The sequence below is a fragment of the Haplochromis burtoni genome, unplaced genomic scaffold, assembly GCF_018398535.1.
Source record: "Haplochromis burtoni strain Fernald_Lab_line unplaced genomic scaffold, NCSU_Asbu1 Contig_566, whole genome shotgun sequence".
In the NCBI taxonomy this organism is placed as follows: domain Eukaryota; kingdom Metazoa; phylum Chordata; class Actinopteri; order Cichliformes; family Cichlidae; genus Haplochromis; species Haplochromis burtoni.
In genome coordinates this window covers 265,827-279,064 of record NW_024582927.1, presented here as the reverse complement: position 1 = coordinate 279,064, position 13,238 = coordinate 265,827, and the positions used below count along the sequence as shown (strand labels likewise).

The 13,238-nt window shown below is 41.6% G+C and overlaps 1 protein-coding gene across 1 annotated transcript in view; it reads right to left on the bottom strand.

Annotated features, from left to right (window-relative positions):
* The window catches only part of LOC102313346 (myelin transcription factor 1), a gene marked incomplete at its 5' end in the record, with an annotated part of 43,513 nt that overhangs the window by 6,522 nt on the left and 23,753 nt on the right, over nucleotides 1-13,238 (bottom strand). The window contains 4 exon segments of the mRNA XM_014329459.2: nucleotides 5,870-6,091; nucleotides 6,568-6,651; nucleotides 7,067-7,129; nucleotides 7,388-7,456. Of these exon segments, the coding sequence (XP_014184945.1) occupies nucleotides 5,870-6,091; nucleotides 6,568-6,651; nucleotides 7,067-7,129; nucleotides 7,388-7,456 (438 nt within the window).

The window sequence follows — 13,238 nt, the reverse complement described above, 5'->3', positions numbered from 1 at the left end:
CAAAGGTGAAACCAAACAGACGTGAATACACGGCACCCACCTGACACACACACACACACACACACACACACACACAAGCAAACATACACACACACACACACACACACACACACACACACACACACACGTCTTGAGCAACCCCTCATTTTTTCAGATTTTGGCAGAAAAATGGAAAATAGGTTTTTATTTAAATGTACAAACATACATGAAAATACAGCAAAAATAGAATTTGTACATTTCAAATGAGCTTTATTGTAAATATTTTGCATGGCCACCTTCATTATTTGTCAAAGAACAATTCAAAAAACCCTCATGGAACTGAGTTCTTGGGGCTGGTTAACCTTAAATTGTGGCCCACCATTGGATCCAGCCCTGGGGTCCATGGGGCCTGTTCGGGCACAGCACACAAAAATAACATAGTTTTGCCGCCCTGTGGATCCACCACCCATGGATGCAAGCACTGTGGTTGGGTGCAATGTTTCTCTATAGAGACTTCAGTGCCCACAATGAAGTCTCGTTGGAGTTACCTGGTGAGGGGTGATTGAGAGAAACAGCTTGCTTGATCTAATCCAGTGGTGTTTTGTTATTGGAAATCTGTGCTAGGCATGGGTTGGTGAAAACAAAAACAAATGCCATGTTCAAGCATAACATTGAACTTGTTACCAGAGCACCTTAGGTTAATGATGGACATTGTTATTAGATTATCTGATATGAGGCCATATATCAAATCAAAATATTATATATATATATATATATATACACACACACACACACACACACACATACATATACATATATATATATATATATATATATCTTGTTCACTCAGCTGAAAAGGTGAACCGAGTTGTAAAATGTTCACCACATTGAAGTAAACTGAGTCAGATGGTGCCCAAGACCGCTGGACATACCTGGAAAACCCAAACAAGTAGTGATGATAAACTGAGTGACTGATAGAGGCCCATGTCTGTCGAATCTTTAACTCCCACATCTGAAAGGATTTCTTTTGCATCCCAGGGGAGGGTGGGGTAAATAAAGTCATAATGGGCCATGTTCAGGACCAATTTGGAGGCATCCAGCTCATCTGTACCTGTCACGGCAGTGGGACCAGGGGTGTTCTGAAGCAGTAGAGCAGTATCAGAGCACCAAAAGGGCTGTGGCTTTGGCAATTGTAGAATCATGGGTGTGAGCACCATGTTTGGATGATATTCACCCTCGCATCTCAACATTGACACTGACATTGTGGGGCTGTCAAATTTAACAAACAAATGTAACAAATCTAAGCATGTTTTCAGTAGAGATGGCACGATACCACTTTTTTATGTCCGATACCGATACCGATATCATAAATTTGGATATCTGCCGATACCGATATGAATCCGATATAGTGTTTTTTAATCAACAAAACTGTTTTTTTAAAATATCTTGCTGCATTTTGCAAGTCTGCAAGTTCATACTCAAGTTTAAAACAACAACTACACTAAAGCTATTCTGTTATACCTGTATGCAAAAAAAAAAAATTTCATAGTTCAGCAATACTGATCAATCTAATAAACTTAAACCTACACCATCCTCCCTATTCTGGTATTTTAAAGAGTACTTAGCGTAAATATTAAGCAACCTAACTAATAGGGTTCCAACTCCCAGCAACAACAAAAATAAATAAATAAAAAATAGGGAACCACCCCTCACGCGCCACCTCATGATGCTTAATCGACGTAATCAACCTTAATTTGATGCAGTGTGAAAAAAAATGCACAGAAATCAATTATTTTTCAAGAAATTTTAAATAGATTCAACATCTTTCTTCAACAAAATTGCAGACTGCACAGATGGTACCTTCCCAAAGTAAAAAGTACTATAGCTTACTAGGGTATATATATTAGACTTAATAGTCACTATATACAGTAATTGACTTCTATTCATTTTGCATCAAATTAAAACTTTGGGTGTCAGATAATTATTTATTAAAAGCTCGACATTTTAAATGAGAATAAGAAAGAAAAGTATGTCTTAGGGCATGAACAGTGAAAAGGGGGCACAATCGGCCCCCCTGGCTAAACTTTGCTAGATCCGCCCCTGCACAGTTACCAGCCGTCAGCTACGTAGAAAAAGATCCTGGTGTAGAAAGTAATATTAAATAAATTCTAACAACAGCTTATCAAGCTTAAACGTGCTGCTGTTGTTCAGCCGCTGGTTTGCTCTTTCTGGTGCGAAGTGGGCCAAAAACAAAGACGGACTCGCGACAGAAAAGCCGATCAGCTGATCATTTAAGCAGTTTCACGATTGAAGTACCAGCCGGAGAGCGAGAGGCAGTCGCTCGTTAAGCTTAGCGTGGGAATGCTTTACAAACATTCAGAGATGGACTTACACGCTTGCTTTACTTCTCTCGGGGATAACTTTGTCGGAGATGAAATGCTAGCGGAGATGAAATGCCAGGTTGCTAGCGAAGCTCCACATGCTATCCAGACCACCGACAGGTCCCGCATGCCACAGCTGCTCTATCACGTGATGCACACTGCTCCAACTGCTAACGTTCTGCGGTGAGTTACGGCGTGTTGCAAGTTTTGTGAGGTGCTTTCGTGATATTTAATGGATCGGATTACATTTTTTATTTTTCTCCGATATCCGATCCAGTCATTTAGGTCAGTATCGGACCGATACCGATACGTAATATCGGATCGGTCCATCTCTAGTTTTCAGCAGGTGTTGGATTCAACCTCTTGTCTCTAACGTTCTTGATTTATATCGACAGGCATTTCCATTTCCAGGTTGAGAAGGGTGTGGAAGAGAAGAGTGCAATCTTCAGCATGCACTGGTGCAGTTTGCAACAGAGTATGAAATGTCTGGGATGAGAGTCAGCACACCCAAGAGTCTGAGGCCATGGTTCTTTGCCAGAAAAAGAGTGGAATGGTCTCTCTGGGTCGGAGGTGAGAGGCTTCCTTAATCAAGGGAGTTCAAGTGTCTTATTCATGAGTAATGGGTAACGGAGTACAGGTTGGACTGGCAGATTGGTGTGGCATCAGCTGTAATGTGAGCATTGTACTGGATTGCCATAGTGAAGAGGGAGCTGAGCTGAAAGGCAAAGCATTCAATTTACCAGTCCCTCTACATCACAACCCTTACCGTTGGTTATGAAATCTGGGTAATGGCTGTTTGCAAGAGTTTCCTCTGTAGGATGGCTGGGTTCGGCTTTAGACGAAGGTTAGGGAGCTCAGACATCCAGAAAGATTTCAGAAGAAAGCTGCTTCTGCATGTGAAAAAGAGCCTGGGCACCTCCTTTTGGAAATGTTCCAGGCACACCTAACTTGGAAGAGACCAGATCTCCAACCCTACTGGCTGAAATGTACCACCAAACTCCACAGAGCTCCAGTTTTTTTTTTAGTTTTTTTTTAAAAATACAACTCCCTGTAAACAACTACTATTATACATTTCACCTGACCTTTTCTGAAAATATTTTTTTATAATTCCAAATTTGAACTTATTACTTCATAAGACCTATTGCCTCTGATTGCCTCACCTTGAGGCATTGTTGCCTCAAGGTGCTTTATATTGTAAGGTAGCCCCTACAATAATACAACAGAGAAAACCCCAACAATCATCTATGAGCAAGAGCTTTGGCCTAATCTTCAAAGTGGAGATAGTGTCTCTCCTGAATCAAAATTGAAAGCCAGTTCCACAGAAGAGAGGGCTGAAAACTGACAGGAGGTTCTGCCTCTGATTTTTCTTTTAAATACTCTAGGAACAACAAGTAAGCCTGCAGTGCAAGAGCAAAGTGCTCTAAATGGGGTGATATGGTACTACAAGGTCATTAAGATAAGATGGGGCCTGATTATTTAAGACCTTGTATGTGAGGAGCCAATGAAGAGGAGCCAATATAGGATAAATCTGCTCTCTCTTTCTAGTCCCTGTCAGTATTCTTGCTGCAGCATTTTGGATTAACTGAAGGCTTTTCAGGGAGTTTTTAGGACATCCTGATAATAATGAATTACAGTAGTCCAGCCTGGAAGTAAAACATGCATGAATTAGTTTTTCAGCATCACTCTGAGACAGGATATTTCCAATTTTAGAGATATAGTACAAATAAAGGAGTCCTACATATTTGTTTAATATGGGTATGGAAGGACATATCCAGGTCAAAAATGACTCCAAGGTTTCTCACAGCGTTACTGGAGGCCAAGGTAATGCCATCCAGAAGAGCAGTGGGGACAGTACATCTTGTTATTTTCAATTGAATTAAATTTTAATCATACAGTGCTAAATCATAACAACCGTTACTTCAAGATTCTTTGTATTATTGTAGTCTTTACCTTACAATGTAGAGTAAAGCAGAGAAAACCCAAACAATCAGAAGCCCACGATGAACAAGCACTTGGAAACAGTGGAAAGGAAAAACTCCCCTCTACAGGAAGAAACCTATAGATCAGTTGTGGGTGGTGGGAGGAGTCGTAGGCTTTCTTGTAGTCAATGCAGGTGGTGCTCAGGTTAGTCTGCCTGGTCTTAGGGTCCTGGTGTACTGCTCTGTTTAACAGAAGCTGGTCATTTGATCCTCTGGTGTTGTTTTCAATGCCCAGTGCTCATGTAATGATTCATGTGCTTAATCAGCTTGGTTGCTATGATACTTGAGAGGAGCTACCATGTTGTGAAAAAGCAGGCAGTTGGCTAGTAGTTCAACAGTGTTATACCCTTGTGGAGCTCCTTCATGCTATTGCTCTGCCTTGTGTTAGTCAGTCCAGATGAGTACCTGCTTTTAGCAGCCTATTTAGTTGTGCCACCAGGCAATCATTGAATGAATGTCTTTAGCGTCTTCAGCCAGTAGGCATTGTTAGGACCTGGTGCTCTCCAGCTCTTCTTTCTGGAGTCTTTGGATGCCGGCCTTTGTGAAGGTGACTGATTCTTGTTCTGGGAGGTTATTTTGGTCTGCTCTTAGTCCATGATATTGATATTGTGTGACACCTTTCTTATACATATTCCTCCAGTACTGCTCAGTCACAGCTCTGTGTGGGTCTGATCTTCTACTACTGTTTCTTTGCAGTGGGAGTACACCTTTTCTGTGATGCATCTCTTCAGCCTAGTGGCCAAAGCTGTGAGCCTTTTTTGATGGTTTCAAGAACTTTATTTATAGATATCTTGTTGTATTTCTTATTTGTCCAGGACCTGTCTCTTACGATGCCCTTTTCACCTCTGTTAGCCCACTAACATCCTTCTAGTCTTCCCTGAGTTTGCTTTCTAGCCTTCTTCTTTTTTCTACATGCATTTTTAATCTTATATCCAAGTGTGGCAGTGGCATATATGAGCTTACTGGTGTCTGTGATGCTGGTATTAGAGATGGTGAGCAGAGCTCTGTTCTCTGTGAGGATCTCCTCTGATGAGACTCAGGGAGCCGGGAGAGTTGTGCTCTTGGTTGTGTGGCTACATTAAGTCTGCCCACAATCTTCATCCTCAGCCCAGTAGATGCATCATCTACAGTTACACTGCTCTCTGCCTGAGTTAGCTCATCATATTTATATGGTTAACTGTTGTTCCCATTGTGCTGTAGTCTTGGGATCTCGCAGCTTTGATGGTAGCCTCCACTTATTGATGTTCTTGCACTGAGCTACCGTCTGACTATCTTCTGACTTTCATTCCTCTTCTCTCCAGAGCATACCTCCACCTTCTTCCTACGGTCACTACAGATCACATCAAATGTTATCTGCAAACAACATGGTCCACAGAGACTCCTGCTTCAGCTCATCTGTCAGCCTGTCCAAGTACAGAAATCTGCTGTATATGTGTGTGAGTGTGTGTGTATATATATATGTACATAAACCAAAATAAATCAGAAGTTTGGTTAAAACCACTATTAATGATGCACTGATATTCAGGGTACCTGCGATGTGTCAAGAAGCTGCCGTTAGCATGACCAGAACCGTCACAGCCTGGTGTTGGGCAAGATGGGCCCTCGGTCTTAAAGGCTTTCCAAGAGAAGGGTGTGCCATTTAGAAGACCTTCCTTCTGCCGACGTGCTGCTAGTGGACATCCATAAGCACTGCGATGAGTGGCGTACTTCCCACTGATGTGGCCCAGGCTATCACAGCCAGGAACAGGACATCTGTAGCCAGGCAGAAAACACTGTCAGGCTAGTTTGGCTTAGGCTAACACAAGACATTTTAAATTTGGTACATGAATTTAGACAATGGCCTCTGAATGGGTTAAAGTAGACAAATGTGTCATTTATCCCATTTGTCCAATCATTGAAATCCTTTCCATTTTTCTACAGGAAAGAATAAAGGCATAGTTTTAAAATAAGTAAGATATTATCCTCTTCACAGGGTCAGTGTGCTGTCCTGTGACAGCCCTGAAGGTGGTGTAAGAACTAAAACTCCATCATTCATCTGAATCATCATAATTCATCTTCTGATACTTAATATCTTGGAAATTAGATTTTTAATCTCAATGAGATTTTTTTACCTGGATAAATAAAGGATTAATAATAAAAAAATAATATCTATAATACATTTCTTTTGAGCCAAAGTAAACCAAATTATAATCTAACACACACGGTGCTAATGAGCTATTGTTGCAAACCTGAGCAGCTCAGAATCTTCTTTGTCATCCTTGGTAGGGGTTGATTTGACTCCACTTTTCTTGGCTCGGGGGCATCCAGACAAACTGGCACAGAGGAAGAAAGTGGACCACACAGAAAAGACAAAGCTTTGCTTAAACACAGGCTAAATAAAATTCTTTAAAAGAATGACCTCAAAAAGTAAAAAAGTCATTTGTATATTTTGAAACATGTAAGCTAATATGGGTGAAGCTGATTCTGTTTAATGCGCATTTTAACAGTTTACAAGGACTCAGTACATTTACAGTGAGTTTATGTGAACATTATATTCTGTTAGCTTAATGTTTATCACTCAATGTCAGCTTCTGTCTTAGTGAGACTGGTGGACTGTGTAAGCAGTAGGGACCAAGAAAATAAGTCTACACACAGACTTTTTTTTATTATTGCCAAAGTGTGACATAAATACACTGAGTAACTTATGTAGTCTGTAATGAATATGTGATTGGGGAGGCAAACTCTCACCTGCGATGTGAAGCATAGTTTCCAGTGATGTGGCCTGATCCGTCACAACCTGGAGTTGGACACCTGAGACAAACACACACACACACACACGCACGCACACGCACACACGTGCACTTATTCAATTTGCAAATTTAAATTATTAGCACATTGCTGGCAAAAATGATTTTTTTCCACCAGATTACTTAGAATCAATTTTTTTTGTTTCCAATTTTTGATATATTGTATTATATCAAAAATATTAGTATTTTATATTAGTTTAAAAAGGAGAGCAAGGACAGAGCTGTAGCTGTGGAGGTGAGAGACGGGAGAAAGCACACATACTTTAGTTCTGCTGTGTGGGCAGCCATGAGGGTCCGAAGTGATTTATCAGCAAGAGGACAGCCTGACAGACTGAAAGATAGGTTAGAGAGAGAATGTCAGAACACCAGACAGATCAGAATGTCTGAGTACGAGTGAAGGAAAGAGCCAGAACCTGAACTAGACTGCAGAGCCAGGACAGAATTGAGCAGGATACACAGCAAGGACAGAAATGGTATTATTTTAAATTCAAGTAGTGTCATTGTTAGCTTCCCCTAAATATGTTCTTTGGCATAACCAGAGTCATCTACTCTGAATGGTGTAAGTTGTAAATGTAACAGTCTACTGTTTGCTGAAACATCTGAAAGGTCTCGTTTGTTCAAATGAAGAGAGAATGAAGGGAAATCCTCAAATGTTTCACTGCGTATCCTCTACATATATTAACCATGTATTAGTTTTCAAAGGAGCTTGCAAAGAAAACCGTCTGGACTTCTTTAAGTTGCTTGAAGACGTTTCACCTCTCATCCGAGAAGCTTCTTCAGTTCTAAGGTCAAATGGTGGGGAGTCCCAGATTTAAACCTAGTGGGAGTATCCCCCCAAAGAGGGACAAAAGGACCCCCTGATGATCCTCTAATCGTGCGAATATCATGCGAATTGCTGAGGTCAGATGGCCCGGGATGTGAGTGGGCGTTAAGGCGTCTGGGGAGGGAACTCAAAACTGGATTATAGATGGCAGACAGTTGGTGTCGTAAACCACCGCCTCTGTTCAAAGATGGTCGCTCACAGTGGAACTTAGAACTGAAGAAGCTTCTCGGATGAGAGGTGAAACGTCTTCAAGCAACTTAAAGAAGTCCAGACGGTTTTCTTTGCAAGCTCCTTTGACTACGATGACCCGGATGACTGAGAACCTACACACATGTCATAGGTCATCGTAGTCAAAGGAGCTTGCAAAGAAAAGCGTCTGGACTTCTTTAAGTTACTTGAAGATGTTTCACCTCTCATCCGAGAAGCTTCTTCAGTTCTAAGGTCAAATGGTGGAGAGTCCCAGATATAAACCTAGTGGGAGTATCCCCCCACAGAGGGACAAAAGGACCCCCTGATGATCCTCTAATCGCCTGAGCCAAGGTGTGAAACTGGGTGTGGGTCCCAATCAGCCAGAGTTTCGGGTGAGTTCATTGTGAAACCTGGCCCCACCTTATCATGCGAATTCCTGAGATCAGATGGCCCAGGATGTGAGTGGGCGTTAAGGCGTCTGGGAAGGGATCTCAAAACTGGATTATAGATGGCAGAGAGTTGGTGTCGTAAACCCCCGCCTCTGTTCAAAGATGGTCGCTCACAGTGGACATAGATGGCTTCTTTCACTCCTCTTTCAAACCATCTGTCCTCTCTGTCCAAAATGTGAACATTGGCATCCTCGAAAGAGTGTCCTTTATCCTTAAGATGCAGATGGACTGCTGAGTCTTGTCCTGTGGAGGTGGCTCTTCTGTGTTGTGCCATGCGCTTGTGAAGTGGCTGTTTGGTCTCTCCAATGTAGAGGTCTGGGCATTCCTCGCTGCACTGTACAGCATACACCACATTGTTAAGTCTGTGTTTTGGCGTTTTGTCTTTCGGGTGAACCAGTTTTTGTCTGAGCGTGTTGCTGGGTCTGAAATACACTGGGATGTCGTGCTTGGAGAAAACTCTCCTGAGTTTTTCTGATACACCGGCTACATAGGGGATGACAATGTTGTTGCGTCTGTCTTTCTTATCCTCCCTCGCTGGTGTCTGATCTTCTTTTCTGTGCCTCTTTGCTGACTTTAAGAACGCCCATTTAGGATAGCCGCACGTTTTGAGTGCTTCCTTTACATGTGTGTGTTCCTTCTTTTTTCCTTCAGGCTTAGAGGGAACATGTTCTGCCCGGTGGTGTAGGGTCCTAATTACTCCAAGTTTGTGTTCCAGAGGGTGATGGGAGTCGAACAGGAGGTACTGGTCCGTGTGTGTGGGCTTCCGGTAAACTTCGATGTTGAGGTTGCCATTCTCTTCAATGTGCACAGCGCAGTCCAGGAAAGGCAAACAGTTGTCCTTTGTGTCTTCCCTGGTGAACTTGATGTTTTTATCCACAGAGTTAATGTGCGCAGTGAAGGATTCCACTTCTTGTGTCTTGATTTTGACCCAGGTTTCACAATGAACTCACCCGAAACTCTGGCTAATTGGGACCCACACCCAGTCCTTTTGTCCCTCTGTGGGGGGATACTCCCACTAGGTTTATATCTGGGACTCTCCACCATTTGACATTAGAACTGAAGAAGCTTCTTGGATGAGAGGTGAAACGTCTTCAAGTAACTTAAAGAAGTCCAGACGCTTTTCTTTGCAAGCTCCTTTGACTACCATGACCTGGATGACTGAGAACCTTCACAGACATATTAGTTTGTTTCATTACGTGAGATCAGGTGTGAGAGGTCCCAGTTGTCTGTGCTAATGTGCTGGACAAATACTGAAGCAATGAAGATACAAATTTTACATGAGCCATTTCATTACAACTGAAGAAACTTTTTCAATGCGTGTACCATGCTACCCCTGCCGCCCCCCCGAGACCCCACCCACAAAATGGGAATCTATGTAAAACCTAAATAAATAACAATAAAATTCCAAAGCTATAAACAATTTGAAAAAATGTCTTTAGCTGAGAGCTGTTAGAAAAACTAGTTTTAGTTATTTGCAAAATAAGGAGATAAGAAATAGAAATCTCTTAAAAGTTACACTTAGTGACACTTTTCATTTCACAATTCAAACATTTTCAGTGTGGTGCTAGATTGCAGCCAAGTATGTGGTTTAGTATTGTCTTGCTGACATAAACAAGGCTTTCCCTAAACCTAGCAAACATACCTTTGTGGGGTCACAGTGGGTAGATGTGGGTGAACTGTGAGACTGTGTTGGCTGGGCAAATCCACACTTGCCCTGCCCACACAATTTTGACCTTTGGGTTCCCTTTATGGGTTTTAAAATCTATTATGGTTGGGTAGGCTAGCCCAAGTGTGCCCCATAGTGAAATTTTGCCCATTTGTGTCCCCCAGAAGGAATTCTGTGGGCACTTAACTGTGTGGACCATGTGTGGGCACACCCCGTTTAGTGAGTGATAAGCATTGGTTTTGTCCTGCTCACACAGCCCCTCAGTTCATGGGCACATTTGCTGGTATATTATTTATAATACAAAAGTAAAGGTGTTTCATATCTTCTCTAAAATAGATGAAAACATGAAATGATAGAACATGTTTAATTAGAATGTCAGAAATATAAGACTGAGAGAAGATGACTGATTTAAAACCTCAGTAAAATTAAAGTTATACTTGCTCTAATTGATATACTGCAAAAGAGCTCAACAAGTAAAATATATTAGGCCAGTATCTGAGCATACTGTAGATCTGTTGCAGGTCTACAGTGGGACACACTGTGGGCCATTCTCTTGTTAGTGTGGGCAGCTCACAGTCAGCCCACATTATGGGCTGTCCCACTGAGGCTCCGCACTGTTGGACCAAGATATGGTTTGCATTTCATGCTTGAACTGGACCCCTGATCAGCCTACTATGGGCCTTAGTAGGGTAGTGAAATGTAAGCCCCGTGGGTCTATTCCTAGTGGCTTTACACAGCCTCAAGGGGGCATGCTGTCATCATCTGGATTGCAGCATATGATCCTAAAAACTTGTATATATCATCTGGCATATTGCTCTCTTTCTCGCACTTTCTCTCATAAAATTGTATAAAAGCAGATCAGAGTCTGGTCAGAGGTTGAATAGAAAGGTCATTATTTAGCACTTTTCTTCTTTATCTGAGCACTCAAAGTGCTTTACACAACCTGCCTCAGTCACCCATGCACACAAGCACTTTTTTCTATGCAAGTGCTTTCTATCTACCACCTACAGGGTGCAACGGCATTACTTCAGGACTGTTTTGGATGAAGTGATTAGAGCATGTTGTATAATATGTGATACATGTGCCCTACACACTATCTTATGGCACTTGGAGAAAAAGATGAGTTAAGCCAGGATTCTGCTTATCATTTTCTCTTTAGTTTTTAGTGCAATCATCCCACAGCTCTCTCTCTGACTGGATTGAACACCTTACTCTCAAATTGGATTTTGGACTTATTGTCATGATCCTGGGTTTTTTGGCCCAGCATTTTGAGTTTTCTTGTGTTTTGATGTTATTTTGGATTCTAATTTATATTTAAGTCCACTTTGTTATTCTAAGGATTTATTCTACAGTACCTAGGTTATTCTGTTTAGCCTTTTGATTATTAGATTCCCCCTTGTGTCTTTGCCCTCTGTGTGTCTGTGTTTATCTATGTTGTGAGTCTTTGTGTCTTGCTTCACTCATGTTTCATTCTGCTCCCCCTTGCCTGTCATATTATCCATGTTTCCCTAGTCATGTCTCTGTTTGTCTGTCCGCACCTCTCTGAGTGTGTTCCCATTATTTCCTGTTTTACTTTCGTAGTCTCCTACACCGTGTTTTGCTTGCCTCTCTTACTTTGAAGCTACCTTGTCTCATGTGTAATGTTTAACTGTACATGCTCCATCTCATTGTGTGTAATTTGCCCCAGCTGTGTTCCCCACGAGTTTCCTGTTCCCTCGTAATTCCCTGTATATTTAAGCCTTTTGTTTTCTTCTGTCCAGCGTGGTGATCTCTCTCATTCCTGGCTGTGTGAGTCTCTATGTGTTAGTTTATAGATGTACCAGTATAGTTTTGTGTTATTTCCCCTTTCAGCAAATAAATCTGTCCTATCTTGTTCAAGCTGCACCACAGTGGTGCACCTTGTCAGCTCGTTGGTATGTTGACTGGTTAACTGACAGCAAGGCTCTGCGACTTTTGAACTGAGGATGGATGGTAAGGATGGATGTTAATGCCTTTCTGGAGACCATTTTCAAGGACACAGTAAGATGTATGCCCTCTGCACTGGGAGACACACCTCATACCCCCATCATTAAAAAAAATCAGCACCACCCAGAATTTACAATAGCTTATTTCCACAGACAATAAGACTGTTAAACTCACTGTGATATGCAGAACAAAGCCACGTTTGGAAATAGGTATAGTGAAAATGCCAACATTTTATCACTATTTAATCAAAACACCCACAATGAATAGCAAAATAATTGTTTTTCCAAAATTTTAAATACCTCATACAAAATGCTATTTCTATTTTGTTTTAAGTAATTATTTTATCAGCAGTTTCTCAGTTCTTTTTTTTTTTTTTTTCTTGTTCAGTGAGAGAAATCTCACTCATTATGTTTTAGGTTTGAATAAGTGCATTAAAGTCAGGTTCAGTGTTTGAGGTGGAAATAAGAAGGACACTCACATCAACAGCAAGGTCCGCCTTCCCTTCTGCACCTGAGAGCTCAAGGATGTCCTTGCCTTCCTTTTCACAAAACTAGCACTGACTTACAATAACACCTCCTGTCACGATCCTGGGTCTCTGACCCAGCGTTTTCAGTTTACGTTTTGAGTTCTTAAGTTATTCCTTTAGTTGAGTAATTGGATTATCTTTTGGTTGCCTTTCGTTTATTTATGTTTCACTTAGGTCTTCTGTGTTAGTCTGTCATGTTTCTTGTCGTCTTGTTGCTTCCTTTGTCTCAATTAGTGTCAGCTGTTTCCCCATGTGTTTCCACTTCCACTAATCACCCTTGTGTGTATTTAGTCTGTGTATTTCTGTCTGGTTGTCTGTTGTTCACGTCATGTTCTCCACACCATGTTTCTAAGTTTCATGTCCAGGGCCCTATTTCAGGAAGCCGGTTTAGTGGAAAAACTGAGTAAGTATACCCTGAGTTAACGAAAACTCTGGGTTTTCGGTTTCACAAAGCAAGTTCAGCTGAAGCCTGAGTGAGTCACTATGACGACACAC